The sequence below is a fragment of the Aythya marila genome, assembly GCF_965140915.1.
Source record: "Aythya marila genome assembly, chromosome: 1".
Lineage (NCBI taxonomy): Eukaryota > Metazoa > Chordata > Aves > Anseriformes > Anatidae > Aythya > Aythya marila.
Genome location: NC_139042.1, coordinates 156,269,026 through 156,296,292, shown reverse-complemented (window position 1 = coordinate 156,296,292; position 27,267 = coordinate 156,269,026). Strand labels below are relative to the sequence as shown.

The 27,267-nt window shown below is 33.4% G+C and overlaps 1 protein-coding gene across 1 annotated transcript in view; it reads right to left on the bottom strand.

Annotated features, from left to right (window-relative positions):
* LRRIQ1 (leucine rich repeats and IQ motif containing 1) overlaps window positions 1–27,267 on the bottom strand; it is a gene marked incomplete at both ends in the record, with an annotated part of 112,145 nt that overhangs the window by 38,105 nt on the left and 46,773 nt on the right. Inside the window, 5 exons of the mRNA XM_082784576.1 lie at window positions 5,556–5,657; window positions 13,575–13,660; window positions 14,003–14,098; window positions 14,756–14,880; window positions 15,744–15,833. Of these exons, the coding sequence (XP_082640702.1) occupies window positions 5,556–5,657; window positions 13,575–13,660; window positions 14,003–14,098; window positions 14,756–14,880; window positions 15,744–15,833 (499 nt within the window). The remainder of the gene's footprint in view (window positions 1–5,555; window positions 5,658–13,574; window positions 13,661–14,002; window positions 14,099–14,755; window positions 14,881–15,743; window positions 15,834–27,267) is intronic.

Here is a 27,267-nt window from a genome sequence, read left to right as displayed (position 1 = left end):
CAATTATATGACATAACCAGAAGATCATTTTACCTCTTCTTCTTGTAACGGTATGAAAAAATAAGTATTATTTCTACTGACAATCTGAAGAGAAACAAATAATTAAAAGTCACCTGAAAAAGTTCATTATCAAAGTCATATTTGTGAAATATGTTTTAATACAGTATCCATTATGTTTTTTACTTTTTAATGGTTAGTCATCAGTAAGAATAGAATGACAGGAAATACATTATTGACAATTAGAACCACAGGTTCCCAAATCACAGTAAACATATCCTGATAATATAATCCAATGCATTTTTTAAAAAGTTAAAGTTCCTGGCAATGGTCACTGTGTACATTCCTGCGTGAAACCAAGTTATATTCTTTCCACTTCTTTGAACTGTATGGTATAGATGTGCCACTGATGGATATGAATATGGCTATGACTAAAAATAAATATATGTGCTAATAAATCACTTTACCTACAAAATTAATTAGAACATAGTTCATGAAATTCTGAGAAACTGTAAGTGAATCATATACAAATAATACACGATTTAGGTAACTTGACTGGACTCCCAGGCGATCAACTGCATTCTTCCAACTTGCTCTCAAGATTGGAATCCACCTTCCAGTTTCACTGAACAGGAATTATTTGGATAACCCACCAAAATAGTTGAGGTATAAGGAATAAAGATTACTCCAAAAGATGTATACTGTTTCCAAAGCTTGTAGCAAAAAAAAAAAAAAAAGTGCTAGGCCCGGGGGCTCCTTCTTTAGTTTTATACTGCTGCACTAGGACAAAGCAGTCACACTGTTGGTTGGTAAAAGTAGATATCCATCCTTTGTATGAATGGAATTACACACCCCGTAATTACAGACCCACAGCTGGTAGAGATGCTCTGTTACACATTCAGCCAGGACTAATTGGAACTTCCCAAGAAAAGAGCAGTCAAAGATAGATTCTTCCTTTAATTTCTAATCTACTTTGTCCAAAATACTTTGTATTTTACATTATATTAATGACTGAAATAGCCTCCAGATAACAAAAGAAGCAGTTAGAAAGCTCTCTAAAAACATGTTTTGCTGCAAAATAGGAAATGATGAACATTTTCTGTGTTCCTTGTAACTTTTCCAAAATTTTGAGATCTTTGAAATGTCATTATCAAAAAAAAAATAAAAAATACCCAAGCATGTTCATCACAATAGTAAACAGACATGTATTTTTTTACTCAGCTAACTAGTGCTAACTGAAACTTAACAACCTGGCTGGAAGCTTAACCCCATCACTCCAAAAGAAGCAATGTAATACATATAATCCCAGGAAATGTCCACCAAATCATCGGAAATGAGGTTTTCAGTATATCAAGTCATTTTTTATTTTTCTTTGATCAAGACATAGTTTCTTAAGAGAAATAGTAAGCACACTCGCATATTCCATGACTTACATTATAACCTAATAAAACTAATATCACAATATATAACTATTGTCCAAAAATGCTATTTATTTAAATAGAAGTTTTTCACAAATCTGTATGACTACATACAATAAATTAATTTTAAAGAAATCGAAACAGTAGCTTGAGAGAAAGCAATCACATTACAAAATGCATGTTGACACTGCAAATGATATTAAAGAGTAATTGTTAATAATTTACTACACTATTCAATTAATATCTATTCATATTCAGAATATATGCATGTGTGTATAAACACATGTATGTACATATATTAATGCATACATACATCTACACACATACATATAAACATATTTAAGTACCATCCCAATGCCTGTGCCTTCACATGTTGCTTGTATTTTTAAATTGTATATTGTCTGTAGGAACATTTCCTTATGTGCTGATGAAGCATGTAATGCAAAGCAGTTTGTCTCTGACTAACTTGTGTGCTATTGGACTAGAATGTGAAATAATGGTCCCCTTTTGGGATTATCATAACATCTGTAAGCAAAACATGAGGACTTGCAAAATTTAATAAAAATGTATGATGTCACTCAAACTTTGAAAGATGTATTTTCATATATCTCTTCAACCATGCTGTTTTCCTACAATGCATATGTCAAATTAAAGATATGAATTGTCCCATGGGATCAAAGCTTTCCACAAGTTTTCAAAATCTGATGTCAACAGTTCCTCCTGATTTTTGAAACAGGATGATCTTCATAAAGAAATAATTCTTCAAACCTATTTTGTAAAACATTAGCCAAATAAGTCTATTCTTTCACCTATTGTTATTATTTTCTCAGAAATCAAAATTAGATTTGAAGCAAGAGACTTAAAACTAAAGCTCCTGAATATATATTTATAATTAAAAAATATAAGAAGAATATACATAAATTATTAACACGCTGTGAACAATCAGAAAGCCTGTTTAAAATATTTCATATAGCATCACTATATTTTAGGTTTAATATTGTCTTATCTGTATCAAGATTTGGAGAAAGAAAATTTGTATTTCTAGAGAGTATTTTCAAGAACTAAAAAAAAAAAAATAAAATGATAATTAAACAGTTATTCATTTAATTTGAACCTAAGAATGTTGCATATTACATCAACACTGTATCTTCACTATGTTTAGATATTGCAGGTATATTATACAACCCTGTAGGCTAGATGAAAAGGCAAATTATGATAGAACATATCCTTTATCTCAGAATTGATTCATTTTAATAAGTTCAGGAGAGGATGACATTATTTAATTACAAGGTTTTCTTTTTATGTTCAATAGATCCATATTCAGACAAAATCTAGGTTTTCATTTGCTACACTCCCATTGTCTAATAAGTGTATACCATTCATTAATGTCTAAAACAATAAACATCAGAAAATCATACCTGTACAAATACAATAGTTATATTTGCAGCTGATATTTTAATTACTTCCTCAAGATAACGTATAAGAAAATATAAATGATACCTACTGTTTAATTAAGCCATAAAGACTCTTTGCACATAAAAATCAGATATTAAGCTCATTGCTTTCTACCCTTTAACTTATACCTTCTATTTTTTAATTCTTTTTTTTTTTTCTATTTGTATAGTTAAACACAAACTGAAGACACAATAAAGACGAAAGACATTCATCCTACACTTTAACTAGATTATGTCCTAAATATTCATTACCATGATGTGTTCCAGTTTGAAAACCTAAAACTGTTCTAATTGTTTCACTTCCGAGGGCATCCCCTTTCAAAAGTAGTGATTCTGCTATTTAACAGATAACACATGTGTACTTACTATTGATGCTAAGGTTTCTCCTCTCATTTCCCTCTTTAAAGAAATAAAGTGGGAAACTTTTTTTTTTTTTAATATATATATATTTGTTTAGTAATTTATGAAGGAGATGGAGTGAAGTTCTGCCAAAGTACTAGCTACCTGTCTGTAAAGGTAAAGGGCTTAAATAGAGGAAGTTTATTTCCAACATGCAATGAACTGGTCTGTATTCTCTGTTGATTTAGAATATGTTGTCCACAAAATTTATGAATACAGAGTAAAATCATTTCAACTTCTTGTTACAGAAATAACTCCCACTCTGGAACAGACACAAGGCAATTTTTTCCAGGCAAGAGAGGAAGAAATGGTCAAAAGGTGTGAGAGGGGAAATAGGAAATGAATTTTTCTGTGAATGAGGGCAGAAATGACTGGTAACACAACTGTGAAATCACCATGCAGGTGGACAGTGGATAACATACAGAATGTTAATCCAAATTCTAAATATAGAAGCTCTGAATTCTGGTCAACAGTATCTCAGGTTGACAGTATCTACATATTAGTAAACACCCTGTGCTGCACCCTTGATTCTAATTCACAACCTAGTGTTTTCTGGCTATGTCATCTATAGTATCAATACCTCAGGTAGAAGAACAATTTTGTATTCTGATCAAGCAGAATAGCATTGCTTGTCTTCTTGAAGGCTCTGCAGATCGCATGTAAGCTCCCAACATAAAGTTACTGACAAAAAATAATGTTTATTGGCTGGCCAAAGGACTACAATCTTCCTTAACATGAAAAACAAAGCATGGCACTACAATGCTTGCATTTTGATGTAAATTTCAATAATATTTTGCATACATACACTCTCTTTCCACAATGAACCAAATGTCTAAAGGCAGAAACAGATAAAATAGTGGCAGGAAAGGTAGGCTAAACCTGCACTAACTAACTAAGGTACTGAGCCTGAGATTAAGTTTCTTTCTTTGATACGGCTTTGAACAGTCACACTACTGCTTCTAAGCTTTGGACATCCATGTTTTTGTTTGTTTGTTTCCACGCAGTCTGTATGTTCTATTTATTCAGCATATGATGGCTTTTGCATATGGTGGCATATGAGGATATGCCACTGGAACAGATATGATAAAATGGAAATACTAAATAAGGTACCATATACATGTACACAGACTCTTCATATTCTATGTAAATTCATAGAATCATTAAGGTTGGAAGAGACCTTCAAGATCATCTGGTCCAACCATCACCCTCCTACAAATGTCCCCCAGTAAACCATGTCCCTAAGGGCCAGGTACAATGTTTCCTTGAACACCCCCAGAGACGGTGAGCTTGAATGCAAGGCAAACAGGTACAAACTCATTTTTCCCTTTCAAAATTTCCCAAGAATTGCTTCCAGCCAAATCTGAGCATGGACTCATGAATGTGAGGCAAATTTGGACTTACATATGGCTAGGTTAATTGACAAGATTCCAGTTTAGGTATACTTGGCTCAATTGCACACCTGCCTAAGTAAAGTTCTGAATTCGATCACCGTTTAGACAATGTTAATAGAGTATTATCATTTTTTCTTTTACTTTGTGGGGTTGGGAATGATGAGGCATTGTATGGCTATGTCATTGAAAAAGATACAGTGACAGAGGTGACTGCTTTCTGAGCACAGGATTGAGTTGCAAAAGAAACTAAAACAGTCAAAAAAAATGTCTCCAGAAGGTATTTTAAATAGTCAAACTTGGCCTTATCCTACCCATATTGAAATCAAGGAGAGTTTTACCATCAATCTCAACAGTAAAAGGACTAAAACAGTATTTATGGACTTCTGGAATCTTATATTTGCATGCTGAAGTTTTATATTCTGTCAAATGTTTTTTGTATTCTGTCAAATGTTGGACTTTTAGGGAATATTTATTAAAGTAAATTCCTTTAAATAACATTATCAATCATCAGGAATTAATAGGTAGTTTGAGAAAAGGTAACTATGAAATGAAGAATTTGAATTGATATTTCATTTAAAAAAATTTATTCTAGCTATTTTATACTTCTGCTTATATGCTTATATGTTCTTGAAAGTAAATTAATAAAAATAATAATAAAAAAATTAATTAGGCACCAGTTCATTATGAATTAATCTCAAGGAGCACACCCCCTCAAATGAATTGAAATTGCAAAGCTTCACTGCTGTAACTTGAGACACTGAGGAACAGATAAGGACCTTAAATTCCTGCCTGCCTCAATTTCTTCGTATTGTACATTTCAAGTAGGCTTGCTTAAAAGACATTGGGAGATATATATGCTTATATGCATACAGACAAAATGAAATTCTTGTTCATACCTTCAAAGTAACCAGCATTTGCAGGCCATGTCTTCCTTGGTGGTTTCACATGGAGATGTTTATTTTCATTGTTTTTGAACAACGCCAGGCGCACAGCTGGGTCTAGACGACAAGAACAAGTTAAAATCAAAGGTCAGACCTGGCTCATTCATTCCTTCAAGCAGTTTTTCACCTTTTAGCCACTTAATAAGTGAAAAGACATTTAAAAGTAGGTTTTATATTCACAAAGGATTACATTTTCTAAAATAAAGAAACATAAATACATGTGCAACTGAGAAGCAAAGTTACTGTTCTTCAGGTTTTTAACACCATTGACCATTATTTAGCTAGCTAGCTCATCTCCAAACTAAAGTAATTTCTAAAGCATATATTTGCATAAAATATTTAAAAGAATCTGTTTTTAGAGCTTGAAACTCAATCAGAAATATTAACAGAGTATATGCCAAGGATTATTTCTAGAAGTTTTTTTTCATAAGCATTCAAATCAAGTTATTTGCAGCTAAAAATGTTATTTGCACCTAACCATGAGACAGTTTATTAGTTTATTTTTTGAGGCTAAACTAGCAGATAATAAACCAAGTTTCTTCCATGTCCCCTCCTTACCAAAATAAAGACTCCAAAAGTCTATAGGCTCATCTACATGACACAGAACAAAATCTTGATTAGTTTCATGTGTTATTTTGAAAACGTTGCAAAGTTGAGCACAGAATGTATATAAATTCAAATAATACAGGTTCCTAAACTGTAAAAATATAAAAAGTGTAACTAACAAAAGCTGAACTAATGCAAAATCACACATATCAGGCAAGGCAACTTCCATGAATTTCCTACGTGAAAGAAGAATTGTTTGCTTGACATTGAGAGAAGGTAAGAGTTTAAGGCAAACAGTGGTTTATAAAGAATGTGAGAATTCTATGCTGAGCAGAAGAAATCAGTCAGTTTAAGAAAAAAAAAAAAAAAAAAGTAAGAAAAAATAGGACTGGGAAGAAAAGCAGATATATAACAAGGAGCAAAAGCATATAGGGTTTTGTAGGTAAGGCACTGTGGATGACATGAGTGACAGAAAGACAAAGGAAAACTGAAAAATGTTTCCAATGGTTAAAAGAAGACAATAGCACAAGCAGACAAATACACACTCCATACTATCTGAGAAACAATGAGGTTGAAGTAATTTGTCTACAAAGGTGACTGCAAACTTTCAAAAAGACTAGAACATAATAACAAGTGAAAGCCTAGCAACAGAATTAAGCAAGAAGTAGACGTGTTAAGGAAAGGATCTAAATTTTCACTAAGACTGCAAATGTAGCAAAACTGAATATGTGAGACACTGCCAGAAGAGAGAGCAGGAAACCAGAGGAGATGGGAAGACTGAAAGAGCATTCAGACAGAATAAATTTACAAGACTAATTATATCTGATGCTCCATTTTGAGCTTGTTATTTGGATGACCTCGTAGCAGATCATCCATGTTTATTGAGAGAGGTTATAAGAGCATCTCTATATGGATATGTCATGGTCCATAATACTGCAGCAAAGTCAATAGTGTTTTGGTTTGGTTTGGTTTTTGTTTCCTTATTTATGGAAATAAAGAATTGGATTGCTCTGTTAAGTCAGTTTCTTATGAAATTTAACAATTTAAAAAGTTGGTTTTGAACAGATCTCTGCATTTCTAGTACACATTTCAGTTACAAAGTAATGTAACAAAGAGATCCTTTTTAAAAAAATGATTCTTTAAAAAAGTGGAGAGTTCCACTTTTTTTTTTCTTTTTCCTTCAGAAAATTGCCCTCTTGACACAAATAATGAAGATGGAGACATACCACATCTTTACCTTATAATCCTGCATAAGAACTCTAATGGGGTATAGACACTTCTAGAGATAATGCATTGACAAAACATGTCAAAAAATGATGGTATTGGTCAGTCCACATTGTAGCAACTTTTGGTTGACTGAATGCTCTTGATGATGCTAACCTCTCATCAATCAACACACTGGACTAATCAAAGAATAATGGAAAATATGGATGTCCATGTCTTCTTTCCAAGGCAGAATCAGCAATACCTTACATTTGTTATCTCCATTTGTCTAGGAGAAAATCCCTCATCTTTGTGTACGTTTATAGCTTCCCGATCAATCCAGAGGATGCCAGATTTGAAATCATTTTCCTCTACTTTTACTAACTATATCAGATATAAGTTCAGTGAAATAACTAAAGAAGCACAATAAATAAGGTCCACTAAATATTAAAGGTCCAGTAAATAGTTCCACTAAATTTACAGGTAGATCATTAGAATGATTTATGAAGTGGATTATCAGGTTTGTAGATACATTCATTTCATGTAGATGGACTAAGGATGTCTATGTTGGCATGACAATAAATAAAAAATAAAATTGTAGTAACCTGGTGTTCTTCAGTGGAGAAAATGTGTGGGGAAATAGATCACAATAAGATGTGTGATGAAAATATCTTGAAATAATAATAATATACCGCATTTTAAAAGTTCTGTCTGAACTTTTAAATAACAAAAGTTAAAAATATATCGTAACTAAACTATAAGTTACTATCTTGTTTTCTATACTTGCAAGATACGTGGCAGTATGAGCACTATACATAGATGAAAGTATACAAAATATTTTTTGTTAGTACAGTTTTTCTAACACTCATGATACAATGTCGATCAGATACAGAGTTGACAAAAATACTTCTGACTTCCAAAGGTAGTTGCAATAACAACTTTCTTCAATGGACAACCAAAGACAAAGTGTTAAAATTGATTAAAACCTCTTAAGACAAAATAATTGAAGATTTCCAAACTATTTTCAAGTAACAAAATAATTTCTTCAAAAGCACACTATTTTCCTATGTGGGTTATTGAAGTTTTTCCAATATGTTTTAAAAATCTCTCCTCTCCTCTCCCTCCTCGGAAAAGAGGGATATAATAGAAATTATTCTACTACGAGATTTCTGTCACAAGATTTATCTTCACGTCTTTGCAAAATGATTAAGTAATCTGCTGGGATTTAACACCATGCCAGACTACTTCAATTTCTACCTACCTGGATCACCTCAACTATTGCCTACAGCTCTTTCGTTATTAAAAATGAGTCTTTTTATCTACCTAGATCCAAATGTAGGCAATATTATAAAGATTAGTTTATAATACCAGTACTTTTCAGTCTTTGAGAGAGACAGGGAAATGAACTGTATGTATGCTTTGATGACAAGCAATCAAATGTTTTAGATTTCACACAGAGAACTGTGAAAGAGTCCAATAGCTCAAAATCATACAAACATCTTCTTGGATTCTGGCACACTCATTTAAATGTGACTTATTAGACAATGATCTGTGCTGGCAATCTAAGAACCAGGGATGTAATTTAATGCACATTGCTTGGCAGACTCCAAATATAGAAGATAAGTTGGGCAAACCCAAGAAATGTTATAGAAACAATATGGAAGGAATAGTTACTGCCTGATCTAGCATCACATTTGTTAAACAACTTCATGATAATATGCTAAACTGAAAAAAGTTAAATGTTTGACGTTCATTTTTTTGTTGTGCAATATCTGTAATTAGAAAAACATAAACATGTATCTGTGCCAACTTTAAAAGAGTTGATAAATTAAAGTAGCACGGTGACAGATGTGCATCTATGAGATAATTCAATTTGTAAATTCACTTGGAAGAAAGACCACATTTTGTTCCCTAATTGAACAGCAATTAGAACAATGGGATTCTCATCTCTGGTTGGAGCTCCCAGATTATTCTGCTATATGGAACACAAAGCAATAACAAAAGTGGCTTTCCTTCTGCTACTAGGAAAATACGGATCAATGGCCATTTACTTAATGTGTAATAAGGAATAATAATATCCTGTAGGTTTTATTTTGATTGTTGTTAATTTAACAAATTATGTTGTACAATCTGTTTTGGGGCTGTGGGCTTTGTGTTTTTGTGGTGGTTGGTTGTTGTTTTGTTTGTTTGTTTTGTATTGGTATTGCATTGCTGTCTTAAATTCTAAACTAGAAATTAAAAATTATTTGCTAACCTCTATAAAATATTTTAATTTTTCTCTTGTTCTGGGAGTCAAGGCACACTTCAGCTGCTTTTTGCCTTTTTTTTTTTTTTTAAATAATTATATGACAGCAAGAATTATCATATCATGCTGTCAGTCTCTCCCAAGAGAGTTTCCTTTGGAGAGGGAAAGGTTAAACAAGAATGAATATGGCACTGTAGTAGTGACAAGTTGAAAAACAGACAAGGCTTCCAGCTATCTTAAAAGAAAAAGAAGTTAATATTCAGATGCTAATACAAAGCATCTGAATAACCAAAGAAATTCAAAGTTAAGCAAGAAATTTTGTACTGCTGTGTTAATGCACCTTTGGGAAGCTATAATTGTTATTAGAGATTTTTTAATCACAGTGAAGTCCATTAATTAAAAACTGCTGTGTTTACATTTTTAATTAGAATTTCTTTGGAATTTTATGCACCCATGATAAACAGGAATATTTCTGACATCATACCAGTTTTACTTGGCTGCCAAATTCCTAGTTTCTTGCCCACACTTTTTGTATTATATTACTGTAGAGTAAATGTAGTTGAAGTAGACACAGTGTACATTTGGTATGGTTAAAACACAGGCCACAACTTTATTTAACTACGCAAACAAGCATACATAACTGTAGTGGATTAGGGTATAACAGGCCTTAAAGCCATTAGTTGTTGGGACGGGCCTGCTGTAATATAATCATTGCCTGAATCACTGCCTATTATAAGGTTAGGCTACTTTAAGCTCTTCCTTGTAATACAAACCACAGGATTCAGTGCACTTGCTAGTATTCTTATTTTTTCATTACTGAAAAGGTGCATTGCCAGACATATGAGGTAAGATACTTCTCAGTTACTTTTACATCTCTACAGTTTAGACTCTGTATTCCAGCCAGTCACTCTAGGTTTTGCGTATAGACAGTGGAGAATTATAAATTCTTTCACAGTGAGATTCAAGTAGCCTATTTTTGAATGCTGATTTGGAAGGAAATTAACAGTCTTTAATGTGGCTATTTGTTTCCATAAAGGAAAGCAGATGTGAGCTTCTATAATTAACCAAATGAATCCCATTGTGTTTAGCACTGTTGTACTAAGAGAAGATGGAAAATTACCAGAATAAAGGAATAAATACCCACACCTGAGGATTTTCAGAGTCCAAGTTGTTCATGACTGTCTGATTTAAGTTTCAAACCAGCAGATGTCTGGCCATAAAAGAGGAATGGCAAAACACACTGAATGGAGACTAATTCAATACATTGCATTTGTGAATTTCAGGCGAAGGAGTTTCATAGCATTTGGAATCAGACAACACACTCTGACAGGCCGTGTATTCCTACAAAATCTATCAGCATCTGATACATCTGCTGATATTAATAAGATCATTACCACAGAAGAGCTCAGTCACACTTAAATGATGTGTGGAATGATCCTAAAATCTTAGCATAAAAGCTATAAGTTTATTTGTTATTAGTTGATAAATTTTTGCTTCTCTGAACTTCAAATTTTGCTTTTGAGTCAAACATATATACCAGTAAATGGATATTGCATGGAAAATTGCCTTTTTACCTTTTAATTCACACTTAAGTGGGTTCTGGTTACCTATGTTTAAGAGTGTAGGAAATCTATATTGCTAACAAAATTATTTTACTGTCATTACCATAACTTTAAGAATTTTTAATCAAAAAGCTAAGAAGCAAATGATTGTAATATAACACAGAAGAACTGTAAATTCAAAAGAAAGAACAGCATTGATAATAATAATAAGAAAACCCACAAGATTTAGTATGATGCTTCAATAAGGAAGAAGCTCACTTCATAGCAGATGAAGCTGATAAGATGCCAGTTATCAGGCAATATTGGAAATTTCCTGATCTAGAGCTGTCTAGCTTAAGGATAAGGTGTATCTACTCTACCTTTGTAAAGTCCCCAGACTCTCCATGAGACTATGATGCTCCCTGCTCTCACTGCTTCAGAAGAGGTAGTTGATGCTGATGTAAAACTATATGTGGAGATCCTTCTCACATGGGATTATCCCATCAGGATCATTTTCTAGTGTAATAGCTGAGTTTTAGCATCACTTTAAGGAAAAAAACACTAGTTTTAATTGTTAATATCCTATTTGGTCCTTACTGACCAAACAAGTTAGTGTGCTGTATGACATAGAATGGTTGGACTGATATTCTTTGTATTGAAAAGGGCTTGAGTGTGCAACATTTCAGTCATGTTTCCTGGTTCTGGAAATTACACTTCCTGCTTATCTGAGAAAAAGAATGTTATTTCAATGACTGTCAGAGAATTCTATACAGGAAAATTATATAAAAAGGTTATTTTTTGTGCTAGATGTAATACACAAAAATATTCTTTATGAGTTTGTGTCAGGAAGAGAATATTTGAACCTATAAGAACATTATGAAAAAGTTTTTCTTTTAATTTTTTCCAACACTATTGATATACTTCAAGAATATTCCAAGTGATATGTTAAAAAATTCAACACATGCCATACTGAATAATCTGAACAAAGTGAAAGTAAACATATTCAAAACACAACAAAACACACAAATTACAACAAAAATAGGATAGTAAATTTGCTCTGGTCGATCAAACATTTATGACTGGATTAATTACTACTAACATAAACCAGAGAGCATATGGAGAAAAGATTATTTAACCCAATAAGCTCTTTTCATTAAAAAAATTATACACAGGCCACAAAGTGGAACATGTCAGAAAGTCATCTGCATGCAACATATTCACTACCTTTTTTTTTTTTTTTTTTTTGGTTAAAGTGGCAAGGCATCATGGGAAGCTCTCAAGACTGAAATAGAATCATTTTAAATTTTTATTCTTTTTTTTCTCTTTCCATAGGAATAAAGCACTGCTTGTTCATTGCATTTTTTTAACTGGATTTGTTTTTATCTAATTAGTCTTAGGCATGATATTTAAATTGCAAAAAAATGTACAAAGAAACACTTTTAATAACTTTATTTGTATGCTGAACTTTTTCCCTTCCAAGAGCGAAATGTCTTTGAGCACTTTCAAAACCAAACACAGAAGAGATCTGCAGTTATACAAAAGAGGAAAAAGTAACTGTAGCTTCTGATAAAGTTTTAACAAATAAATGAACACTTAAAAAAATAAACGTAAATAAAAGTATACTTTCCAAAGGACATTTAACATGATCATTAATTTAGAGTTCAGTCCTATTGTCATCCAGGCTCTTAAATATTTCAACATTTCTTATAGTAGTGGTATTGTATTAATTATTGTTCTTAACACAGTCCATTGACATTTGTATTAGCATATCATAATATATATATTTGTAGCATATTCTAAGAAAGGTTCATTGACATAAGAAGAATCTGAGAAGAACCAAAAGACAATTGCAAAAAGCTGCATAAGTACTATTTATTTCTCTAGTGAATATTTAAAAACAACAAAAAAAATACTATTCCATTTCATATGTATCAAACTGCCATTTTCATAAGTAGTTCTTGCATAATAAAGCAAGCTAGTTATGGAGATGTGAATAACACTACACAAATTTTATTCTAAGGACAAAATTTTAGTCCTAGGAAATAAAATTAAAACTAACCTAAATCAATAATTTTAATCTGATTCCACCAAAATAAGAACATAAGAAACACAGAATACAGAAATAAATATTCCACAACTAGAAAATGAGGTACATGAACAAAAAGAAACAATGTTTCTGTTTAATATAGCTGTCAAATGCTCATTTGAAAATCCACCACAGAGTTTTTAAAAGTCTGATTATTTTTGATTCCTGAAACAAATTGAGGTCTTTATGGAAACTTAAAGTGTGATTTGTTTTCACCGAATCACACTCCACCTTATTTAAATAAATGTTTACTTTTGGGCAAGCAAACTTCTTAAAAGAGAAAGTCTATTTTGCGATTTAAGAATTACATCATTATATGACATCACTAGAATATTTCTTATCTGTTGACTTACCTACTTTTTTATTACTGTACTTTCTGGGTTTCATTTTATGAGCCCTCTTCAGCATTAGCTGTGCAGTAGAAATGTCTTTAAAACCCCTAGGGCAAGAGAATAACTCACTAAAAATTTCAGATAGTATTAGATCATCTGCATAGTATCATATAATGCACTTTTCAAAGAGAATAGAAGTGTTTATTTTCTTCTTAACTGCAAGGTATGAAACATTCTGAATTACATAGAGACCTGCAACATGAAACTTAAAATTACAATATTATAATATATTAAGCTGGTCTCTCAGATATTTGTAAAAGTAACAATAATTTTTACTTTTGTATAAAGCAGAGTTTACTGAAAAGTGGAAGTTAAAAAGAAGCAAGCTACAACAACTAAATATACTGTACCTATTTCTGGAACAAGCAGAATACTGAAGCTTAACATACCATTCTTCTGAAATTTTTTCTTCTTTTCCAGACCTGAATGAAAATTTCTTTTTTTCTTTCAAGTCAAAGAGCTGTGACACTGTTCCCTTCTCTGAACTGAAACCAAAGTATAGGAACAGTACTGAAAGGTAGGGTCTTGGGAAACTGTTTTGAAGCCTTTATTATCCTGGAAGTTGTTTGTGCCTTTTGAAGCTTGAAAATTATATATATATATATATATATAAAAATCTATTTCAATACTATACTCCAGGAAGACTTTATCTCAGAGATTAATAAAAGTCTGCAATTAATTTGAAATGTTTACATTTCAATTACTCAAAGCATATTTCAGTTCTTTCTCTCCAAAAGAATGCAGCTGTGTAAGAAATCCTTTTTAATCTTTATCTAGTCTTAGAAATCTATTTCAACATCTACATTGTTATGATGTATGTGAAAAAAATGTTTTATGATATATCATCAAATATACATTCATAAAATACATGTATATATTCATATACTCTTAATAAATGAAAAATAATAACTGTTTTTAGTATACCTGGTTTTAACCAGTGAATACATTTTAGCTCTAGTAATGTCACTTTAATCAACAGCTACAAAAGCAGCAGAAAACAGCCTCAATTTATCTCCCTTTTGATTTTTGTCAAATCCAAATCAACTAAACATAATTGGGGAAAACACACACACAAAAAAAATACTCCCACAAAACAAGCAAATACCTCTTCCTCCCCACCTCCCCCAAATTATTTGACTTACCTTCCATGAAAGTGGAGATTTTCTGGTGAATATAAATGTGGTCTGTCAACATACTGCCAAAGTGCTTGTGGTGATAACTGCAAACTGTTTGAATGTTCACTGGAATTTAAGGGCCTGGAATACTTCTCAGTAAGAGAAATAAAATAAAAATTAAAATTAAAATTAAAAAGTAGTTTATAATTCCTGCAAGATAATTCCTACAATAAACCATGAAAACAATTATTCAAAAAAACATGAATTATGCATATGAACAGACTTTTGAGCATCACCGAGACTGCATGTCTAGAACTTGAAAACATGCAGATAAACCTAAAAGGGTTTGTAGTCCTGTAACAGGATTCTTAACAGTGCTATGCTCATTAGAAACCTTACCTTCAATTAAATAAACAGGGCAAAAAGGTGACTTTAATTATACTTAAAGTCTTTAAATATCAAGAATTATACATTTCTCTCTTTTTAATTGTAGGAAATAAAACATTAGGACATCATGAAATACTGTTTAAGCGAAATACTGTTTAAGGGAAAAAAACAAAAACAAACAAAACAAAACAAAACACCACCAACAAAAAAACTTCCAAAACAAAAACTAAAACTTCAAAGTTTATCAAGTAACTAGCAGACATTACAACTCAATGATCTTTAGCTGTTCTGAAAACATTCAGCTGTTGTCATATCTCAGTATTTTTAAAGTAGTGTGTCAACTAGCAATTTTTAATCCATTGCCAAATGTACAGATGAAGAACATCATCTTTTTTTTTCTGCTACTGTGAAGTAAAGTGTTGAAATAAGTCCAAAACAAAGAAAAAATTAAGCAAATGAAAGAAAATCTAGAAGAAAAATTGCATCTGGGGGTGAGGAGGAAGTCTGAGACTTCTAAAAGCAATTGTGTTTTTCAAGTCAATAGGTTGTCCTATTAATCGCCCCGGAATAGCATATCCTTAAGGAATGAATAAAGACAGAATAGTAAAAAGTTGCTGTGACACATTACCTTTGGCCAGTGCAGCTGGTTTGAGAACAGGAGTGTTTTTGAAGGGAAACGGGTGGAATCTAGAGTTAGCCATTCCTTTTCTAATGCAGCCTGTATAAATGAGTAAAGTCAAATAGTGCACTGCTAAAATCAGTTTAGTTTTGATAACTTTAAAAAAGTCTCTTTTAAACTGTCTTAGATACTGTTTCAAGTGTTCTCAAGTCGTATATCAGAACTGCCACCTGCAGAGCAATCACACTCAAAACACCTTTGGAGATGCTATGTTGTCTGATTTTATTTAAAATAAATCACATTAAGCATGTTGCTTTGTTATAACCCAAGTTATTAAAAATGACTGTGAAACTCTGAAAAAAATACAGATTAAAGGCCTAAAGATCACAAATAGTCTCATTTTCTGGTTTTTAGTCAATGAGTATTTTATGTCCAGGTGCCAGATTCTGTCAAACTTGTTTTTGCTGAGTTGAACAGATGAATAGATAAATATTCTTCATTGAAATCTGGGGTTGAAAAACTCAAGGCTATATGAAATTATTCTTCAGTTAATCAATTTTATTTTTGATATAATAGAACTATTCACAAACTAAATTAATAGCTTGGAATGAAGAAGAATGCCAGAATTAGTTTTTACTTGGTGTCTCTTAATTCTTTAAGACAGAATTCAGTTTTCTCTCATGAAAACAAAATTTAGATTATGTTTCAAACTCAACCTACAGACAACCTATAATATACAGATAATATACAGATAACCTATTTTTCTTATACATCCATGAGTTCTTTGACCACGTGTTCAATGCATTCTGGTAAGTGAGAATAGTACTTTACTCCCACACAGTAAGTAAATACCTCTGAAGAATTCGGCTTCACTTATACAGGGCTCAGTCATTTAAATGCTGTTTGTACTTCATTAGCAAAGAGCCTGGTGTTCATTCTTTCAAAAACGGCTTATTTATAAAACCAGACTACCTTTTCCAATTCACAGACTATTTCAGATTGCACTGATTTCTGACCTTGAAAATCTGAAGCAGTTATCCTAAATCTGGATAACTTACTGTGCAGCTTGAGTAAAGAGGACTTTGCACAGCCTTAGACTACCAAACAAGAAGGCCTTCCATAACCTTTGAAATTCTGAGAGACAAAAGGATGGTATTTCAGTTATTTTGAAACGCTTACTTTGGGTAGTGGTCACATCATTTGGTGATTCTAAAACCAATCTTATTTATAAGTTAACTGTGAACCAGAGTTATTCTTCTTGCATTCAAATAAAATTTGATTTCATTTTCAAGTCTTAAAAAGGATTAATTTTTACATGTTTCATTCCTTGCTTCTGGAATTCTCTGTTCTTTGTTTATAGTATTTTGGGTTTAATTGAAAGCTGGTGTCTCTTTACCAATCTTTCTATTATTGTTTCATGATTAAGATATATATTATCCTTTTTACCCCATCTCCTCTTTCAGACAGTTGCACATGTTGAGGAATTATCTATGCAAACAAACTTCAGAGACATGCAACAAATTAGATGTATCACTATCCTACATGCCTACAAACTACTATCATATCTCACTGCAGTGATTATTTTCATGCTGATAACCACTACATACTTGATTAAAAAAAAAAAAAAAAAAAAGTCACGGTAAAGTTTTTTCCAGAAGTAGACTGTAGCAAGTTGAATTCCAAAGGCAATCATTTAAGATTGTGAAGTTGTGAATTTGTACAAATCAGATACATAAAACTGATAAGTTTGTATCTCTGCAGAGACAAAACTATTAAATATCAGAATTCTGCAGTTGCCTGGGGTCTGTGGGTAGAATGGTTGAAATGAGTAACTATGAAAAAAGAAGAAAGTCTGACACAAACCAGTGAAAATCAGTGAAATTAGACATTATTCCATCTAGTTCTCTTTGAAGTTACTCTTCATTTGCACTATACAAATCATATTTCTAGCTTTTCATGTAATAGTTTTTAATTTATTTTCTAAGCATGGGCATTTAATCAAGCTGCAAGTAAACTCAGTCTGTGAAAGATTGGTCTTCATCTTTGCTGGTATATAAAGGTATATGAAAATGGAACACTTCTTTAGTATTTTCTCCTGAAAAGAGTCCAGTGGAGGGCCACAAAGATGATACAGGGCCTGGAGCCACTTTCCTATGAGGAAAGGCTGAGAGACCCGTGTCTGTTTAGCCTGGAGAAAAGAAGACTGAGAGGGGATCTCATCAATGTGTTTAAATACCTGAGGTGTAGGAGACAGAGGGATTTGGCCAACCTTTTTTCAGTGGTTTGCGGGGACAGGACAAGGGGTAATGGTCACAAGATAGAGCACAGGAAGTTCCACACCAACATGTGAAAGAACTTCTTCACGGTGAGGGTGACGGAGCACTGGAACAGGCTGCCCAGGGAGGCTGTGGAGTCTCCTTCTCTGGAGATACTCAAGGCCCATCTGGACGCCTACCTGGGCAGCCTGCTCTAAGGAAACTGCTTTGGTAAGGGGGTTGGACTGATGATCTTTTGAGGTCCTTTCCAATCCCTTCAATTCTGTGATTCTGTGTGATTCTGTGATTTTTCTCCTCCTCTATTTGCAAAAGAATCAATAGATCTGGAAGAGCAGTAGTTTAGCACTTCTTGCAAATATTAGTCAAATTAATGTGTGTTGTACAATGTGTCCAAGAATGATTTGGGTATTTAAATATCTTACATTAATAGTGAATATAGAATCATAGAATCATTAAGGTTGGAAAAGACCTCCAAAATCATCTGGTCTAATTGTCCACCAATGTCACCCACTAAACCATTTCCCTAGGCACCAGGTCCAAACTTTCCTTAAACACCCCCAGGGATGGTGACTCCACCACCTCCCTGGGCAACCTGTCCCAATGCCTGACTACTCTTTCTGAGAAGAAATGTCGCCTAATTTCCAACCTGAACCTCCTTTGGTTCAACTTGAGGCCATTCCCTCTTGTCCTATCACTAATTATCTACAAGAACCCCAGCTCCCCAAAACTTCCTTTCACATAATTGGAGAGAGCAATGAGGTCTCCCCTGAGCCTCCTCTTCTCCAGACTAAGCAACCCCAGTTCCCTCAGCCACTCCTCACAGGACTTGTGTTCCAGGCCCTTCACCAGCTTCATAGCCCTTCTCTGGACACACTCCAGAGTCTCAGTGTCTGTGAGGGGCCCAAAACTGAACACAGTACTCAAGGTGGGACCTCACCAGAGCAGAATGCAAGGATCACCTTGCAGATTTTGCTGGCTACATTATTCCTGATACAGGCCAGGATTCCATTGGCCTTCTTGGCCACCTGGGCACACTGCCAGCTCATGTTCAGGTGAGCGTCAACTAACACCCCCTGATCCCTTTCCTCTGTACAGCTTTCCAACCACTCTGCACCAGGCCTGTAGCGTTGCATGGGGTTGTTGTGTCCAGAGTGCAGGACTTAGCCATGTTGAATCTCATCTCTTTGGCCTCTGACCATCAACACATTCTGTCTAGATCCCTCTGCAGGGCCTTCCTACCTTCTGGCAGATTGACAGTTTCCCCTAACTTGGTGTTGTCTGCACACTTACTGAGGGTGCACTCAATTCCCTCATCCAAATCATCAATATAGATATTAAAGAGGATGGGCCCCAACACTGACTGGTAACCAGTCACCAGTTGGATTTCATTCTGTTCACCAACACTCTCTGGGCCCAGCCATCCAGCCAGTTTTTAACCCAGCAAAGAGTGTGTACCTGTCCAAACCATGGGCCTCCAGCTTCTCCAGGAGAATACTGTGGGAGACCGTGTCATATGATCCAAGACTGACTGTCAGATTTCAATTGCAAGCTTGAATTCTAGCTATTTGAGTTTCTACCTCTCTGGTGGATATGTCTGCAAAAGAAATCAATAAAATCATGAAACATGAAAACTAATGTTCCACAGTTGTACTCAATTTTGTGGAACAAGACACAGACCAAAATGCAGTACACAGATCAAATCTTTTATACTTGCACCATAATCCAATTAAAGTTCTTTGCTTTTAAAATTCAGGTTGAAACTTTTCTCACAAGTATTTCCCAGTTATTAATGTAATATTCTCCACTGTGTTTTTGTTTCTTATATAATTTATTAAATGAATGTTAGTGTGTTAAGTATTGAAAAGAAGTATCACCAAAAAAAGAAAAGCATGATTCAAAGGTATAAATATTCAAGACCAAAACAAAACAAACAAAACAATGATTTATCATTAAGATTATATCTGCTGATATAAAGCACATTTGGCACTTGTATGCATATACATGTATGTAGCATATTATAAAAATATACCACATTGTCTTTTGCTTTGTTCAACAGAAGTAAATGCATAATTGATTTTTGAACATATGCTCTTCCACTATGTTTATGCCTAGAGATTTTGACAGTACCAACTCAGGGAGCTTCTGTCCATATTTTCCCATAAATACAGTCCTAAATTATAACAAATGCAAAGACTGTAACAGATTTAACAAAAACTAAGGCTAAAATGAGATCAATTTCTATTGAGATTATCCACTTATATTATAACAGAAAAAAAAAAAAAAAAGCAATCTGAGATGAATTACGAAACAAATAAGATGATAATGCTTGTTTTTATGTTCTATGTAAATTATAGACGTAATATAGGCATATTACTATATTTATTTCTAAGTCAAATAACTAGTTTAACTCTGAAAGGCCAATATGTTGGCTGTCATGGGGGTTGAAGCTAACCCACATTTCCAAACGTGGTGGACCTCAGAATCACAAGATCAATAATCACCTGACAAAATTATGAATTACATAAAACTTACTCTTTATACCTCTTTCCTTTTTTCTTTTATTTCATCATTAATTCACTTACTGTTTGAAGGACTCCAACACTTTAGCCAGAATAATTGTTTTATTGGTATTTATATAGTGCTTTTATTCATATTGTATTCCAAGATAAAATAGCAAAAATAGCCAACAGGATATAAATAAGCAAAAGAAAATTAATATAAAAAACTCAATGGACTCATGACTAGCCCCTGGAAATGACAATAGAATATGGAGAATGGGAGGATAAAAAAAAAATCAACAATTTTATTTTCAAAAATATTTCCACATTACAATTTCACAGAAATAGTGTGTGGAATTCTTTGCATTTAAAAAAAGATTCACCCAGCAGATCACCTGCCTGGATTTGTCTAACTTGTTTCTCCAGACTTCTGCTACCTTTAGTGATGCAATTTATGTCATTCTCGGTCTTTAACATCATCAGTAAAGAAGGAAAGGTTGGACCTGGCACTTAGGTAAATGGTTTAGTGGAGGGACATTGGTAGTAGCGTGATGGTTGGACCAGATGATCTTGAAAGTCTCTTCCAACCTTAATGATTCTATGAGAGGAACGCAGCAGTTTCTGTGATTCTATGAATGGCCCCTTTTCCAACAGATTTTACAAAATAGCTCCGCTGTCTACGTTCCAAATAGTTTTTGAAGATTAAGACAATATGCAATAAGAGTAAATAAATAAACACTTAGAATTAATCTTTTGAATTGTTTTCTTTATAGAATACAAGTGATGTCTTTGCTTTCTACTTTGTTAGTTTTCAGTTTTTTTTTTTTTTTTTTTTTTTTTTTTTTTTTTATATTTGTATAGTGCAGTTAAGGGCTTGTATGCTCCAAGAAAGTTAATCAGAAACTTAAAATAAAAAGACAAATGAAACGCTACTTTAATCCAAGGTAGAATGTTCAATAGCATTCTATGATTATTTCAAATAGGCTGACAAAGTCTTATTTTGAGCAATGTGTGCCACAAGAAGAAATACTTTTCCTACTGTTCAACATCTTCTAGGTTAAATGATTGCTCAGGAATTTTGGGTGGTGGGAGTGGGGGATGAGTGGTGAGGAAGAAGGCATCATGTGCTGAATGTTAACCCTGTGGATACTCTCAGTATAAAAGGGCATATGAGAGCAAGTACTATGGTCTGGCCAAAAGTTGTAACTGTCTCTGTTGATTCCTGTCAAACATATTTCACTCTGTGGTACATTTCTTTCAAACATCATGCCACTCTAGGACAACATATTTAATTTCTATCACACTAAACTTAATTTCTGCCTAAGTAAAGGCAGAAGTCAAGTCTTAAGTATTCCTTGCTAAAACTTTATCCTCTAAAAGCATAAATGATTTTAGAAAAACATGTTAGGGAATTATAAATTTTTAGCTCTTATAGCTGACATAGAAGGACCACGTCAGTTTTCTCTGCTTATTTATGTATGTTTGATAGACTGTGATTGAAAACTGCCTTTGAAATTGAAGATCTGAATATTTTGTGCATTTAGCTTTTTCTTTCATCCAGTCTTGGGAATCAGATTACACCATGGGCTAGTTTTTCTGAGCAACTTGAATTCATATGTAAAGCTTAGTTCAACATTAGAAAGTTGTCAGTTCACAGTGTGACTTTCTAAAAAATTACAAAAGATAAGACAATATCAAATAAGAACATCCTTAACTGAACTATTTGTTGAATTATTTTCCCATTTCCAAAATAACTCAAATTCAGCCTGAATTCTGCCACTTTAAAACTGCGTTTAAATGTGTTGATTTGACCAACTTTACATAAGAAATGTATACAGGCTTCTTAGCTGGACAGATCAGTCCAGTTAAATACAGATACATTTTATAGAGAACATATCTCTGAACTGCATGTAGTAGGAAAAATAGCCTTTTTCTCTTGGTTTGTCTTTCATGCTTTTTCACATATATTATATGGTGAAGATAAATAGGGTAGTACCCTAATAAAGGTTATTTTAACCTCTGGCAATGCTTCTTTTTCAACTCTGTCTCTATGAAGGACAAGAGGTAAGGGAAGTTTGGCATTGCTGCATTCTCATGATTGCTAAAACCAAACAGCGCCGCAAGCCAAAAGAAAGAGTGCTGCTTATCCTATGGATTCCAAAGAAACATCACAACAATGAATTAACCCCAAGAGATTTTAAAGACTTAAGAAATCTGGTTGATTATTAGAGTACATTCTTTCAAGAAAGTTAGAGGACAAGAAGAGTTGTGTAGTTGTCCATTTATAAAAAGGATGTGTTAGAAATTACTGGAAAAGTCACAATATTCTTTAAAGAAAAACATTTAACAGAATTTTATTGAAGAATGTCTTCGAGTGTATTTTTTTCCAAAATGTTTAAGAAGGTCAGATAACTAACTGTTCTCCTAAATTCTTATATATATACATAATATATATATACATATATATATATAATTTATATATAAAATATGTGCATATATGCACAGATGTGATTTCTCTAAATACATATGAGTAAAGCCATACAAATAATTGATTTGGAACTATACACAAATAAATTAATAATTAAAACTTCATGGTCCCAGAAAGTTTTCTTTCACTTAAGTATGTATGTAGATATATAACTTTAACTCTCCACAACCCTGAATTTCATTGTAGTTTATCAAACTCATTCATGACCTACATGACTCACATTTTTTCCAGAATAGCATTTCTGCCTTAAGCCTGACAGTTTTTAAAGGAAGCTTAAGATGTCCCTTATTTTTTTTTTTTTTTTTTTTTGAATACACAAATATAAAGTACAGATGGGTAAACAAAAACCACAGTAACCTCAGATTCAGAGGTTACATGGTTCAAGTAAGGACCAGAAATGAATGCTTCAAAAATCTTTTCAGATGTATATCCCAATCTACCTCAACAAATATCAGGCTCCTGGCACCTTCAGGTCACTCCTGAAATGGCTCTCAGACCCCAAGCACACTCTTCCCCTATTAAAATTACAACAAGCTCCAGGTCTTCCCCTTCCTGATTCTGCCACATTACACAAACGTCCACCTTATCTATGGACTTTAGCTACAAAGTCCCTAGAAGCTTTTTTCTAAATCCTCCTACTTCTGAAGAAATAAAATAAAATAAAATACAAAAATAAAATTAAAAAGACAATGAATTTACACAAACAAAATCTACAAAGCCAGGGAAATCCTCATTTCCACCCCTTAAATAATGTATGCTGAAAGAACACATATTTTCAAAGGAAGATAACCCAAATTGTTCTATCAAGTTTTGTGAAGGAATTCTAAAACCACAATACAAGAGAAAGCTATATTTCAATTTGCAGTTTTGTCAAAGAAAGGGAAGCCAAAAATAACTTAGAAAAAATTATATAATTTAGCTAAACACAGATTCCAAATTATATCTTTAGTGTCATACATCATGAGTGGGTTTTCCTCTGGAAAGTATTTTTTTGAATCTGGCTATTTGACCATTAATTAGATAGAGACAAGCCGTGAAGACAGATTCTATTTAAAAATTAAAAGCATTTCAGTGGTATTATAGAACTGAGATCTCATGGTAGAAGGCCAGAAAGCAATGAGAGCATATTTTGCACCAGCTGTGAAGGCGGGGTGTTAGACATGGTTACAACTCCTTATATCTGTGTTTGTGTTCATCAGAACCTGACTCTGCAACAAGCTACTTCCAGGGCTAAGGATATCTACTAGATAACTGGAAAACATTTCAAGGTTTTATATAAGCATCATTACTGAAACAGGTAGGAAAGAAACCTTATGTATCTGATGATGCCACAGACTAACATGTCATTCATTAATGTAGCAGCTGAAGAAGCAGAATCATATCAAGAGATTCTTTGCATACGTTCATTGAAAAGACTGATCTCCCAATATGTTACTCAAGACAGTCTTTTTTTCTCTATTTTTTAATGAAAAGGATGAATCTGAACAAATCATCAGACACTTTTTTGCTTTTCTGCTACACTGTAACTTCATAACAAATTTCATATAAAAAAGGGATCATATCCTTTGCAGCATAAAACATAGGAAGACTTGATTCTGATCTGTATTTATAAGCCACATTCCTAAAAGCTACAAGAAATATCATGGGGACCTTATAATCTATAGGATAACTATTTTCTGGCATAAACCAGAAAACAGAAATCATTGACACAAGCACACAGTCACAAGCTCATGGTCTGAGATAAACCACATCATGAAGCATTCATTATCTGAAAAGAAAAAAAAAAACAAACATATTGCGTGTTTCGAGAAATTATACAAATCTGCCTCAGCTCACCTCAAACCCAGTTGACTGGGCTCTTGAGAAGATCTTTGAGCAGTCAGACTGCCTGAACAATACATCGCAATACAGTAAGGATTCATCACCTTATGCAAATACATTATAGAGGCAACCATATACTCTAGGAACACAGATAATTGATACCCAGCTGCTCTGGCAGGAAAGCAAAAAAAGGCTGTGTGGCTGAGTGTGGTTATATAAAAAATGTGAAGAAAACTCCTGGTCATGAATTTCAAAAGCTGTCAAATGGAATGGGATTTAAAAATTCTATTTAAGCAAACTCAAAAGTAGAACAACCCTTTGTCTCAGAGCAATGGATCTATTCCTTTTGATGAAGGAAGCTGTGATGGATTTCTCTTTAGTTTGGTTGCAACATATGAAGTTATTTTCTTTTTCAAAAAGTATTACTAGATATCCCTAACCAAAAAAATATATATATATCAAAAAAATGGTTTTGCAAAATATTTTACCCAAATTCTGTGTCATGTAACTGTCAGTATTGACATCTTGAGGAGAATAAGATATATGTCCACAAACACTGTTCTCAGCAAATAATTGTCTTAAAATTAATCATACTCAATTAGTTCAACCTACTGACATTGACATTCTGCATTTTACTTAAATCATATTCTCATCAAAAAAGTAACAATGCGTATAACCATACATGGTACATGGTTACAAAAAGTAAGAGCTGTGTCAAGAAAATGTGTTGTCAGATTTCATCCACCAGAGGTAAAGAGCTCTGCCTGTAGAGCTCAACATTTGCTACATGGATGGAGTGCTGATGAAAGGTTGTCTTAATATCAGCCTTCTGGAGCATTACAGGCTGGAATTCTGCAAAGTCCACATGAAAGACATGAAAATATCACTGAATACCAGGCTCATACTTTCAGAGACATCTGCTGGCCAGATCTTTCATCTCATCTGGAATAGCCTGTTTGACATTGCACAATACAACAGACAAAACATTACTGCTTTCAATAGGCTCTGAATACCTTTGGCAATATATGGGAGCTGATATGGCTACAAGAAGATACCAGTAATTGTAAAGGTGAAACGATTGCTATTCATGCTGTTGTGAGCTAGATAAAGGCCTTTCCTCCAGCTCAGTCACACACAATTCATTTTTCACATGATATGTTGCCAGAGACTTGTAGCAATATATCACTGCTCAATGCGCTTAACTGGAGTAAACAGGTCTTTGGAAAAGACTGCAGTCTTCCCCATGCTGTTTTGTAACCTCAACTTCCACAAAGCACTATGTCTACTGAACTTGTCATAAAGATATTAAACAGTCCTTTAATGAAGACTGGTACCTAATGAGTGACCAGTCTTCATCAGCATAGTGATATTTTAAATGGTTTAAACAGAAGCTTGCACACTAGTGGCTTTGTAAATTGTTAGATAATACAAAATGAAATAATTACAACTGAAATCTTTCATAATGCTGGTATAAAAATAATGACAACATGACAAAACAGTGAACTATTCAAAAAACATTGGGACAAGATTTACTATGTTTGCATTAACTTGTGATAAGAAAGTATTTTTTTCCCAATTCACTCATCCTATCCAACAGTGAAATCTGCAGCACAAAATGGTTTCCATCCATTTTTCTCCTCCTTCACATCCTATTATATGGGATCTCTTTGTCCAGCAATATGTACTCCTTCCTACACACTTGTTTGAAGCCCAACGCTTGTTTTTGTTATAACATGGGCCAGAAAAGATTGCCCATCCCGATTTCATAATACATTTTCAGTAGGTCTTTTATAGTTATGCCATGTATTTCTTACAATCTCTTCAGTGAACACAAGATACATGCTTGAAACAAACAAACAAAGGAAAAATTATGACAAACATCACAGGACATAAGAAATTTCTGAATTCAGTTACAGCCAATCTTAAAAATCAAAACACTTAATCACTGAACAAAGGATAACCTTTCTGGGCCTATACATTTAAAATTTATCACATACACAGCTCTGTAGAAAAAAATATATTCTTATACTTTTCATCACAAGATGTTAAGGTTTTGAGTAATTTATTTGACAAGAATCTCCAGTTCAGCCTTTGAACCTGGTGCGCAAATTAAAATCTCAGTTCATGGTTCTCCTATCATGATCTGAACAAAATAACTTTATTCAAGCACTGTTCCCTAAAAACATGTTTTACTTCTTTCTTAGTAAATTAAACTACGATTTGGAAAAAATCACACCAGAGGGTGATACAGTGCAAGGCTCTCTGGAATGATCTGGCCTTTCTCTTTTCATGCCTCCCTGAATTCTTCCTTTTCTCCCTGGCCTCAGAAGCACCTGTCCAAATGTGATTACCTTGTCAACAGACAGATGGAATAAGACTACCCATGTAGTTCTACAAAACAAAACAAGTAAAAAACAGAGTCACAAGATTATTGACAGGACAGAGTGAAA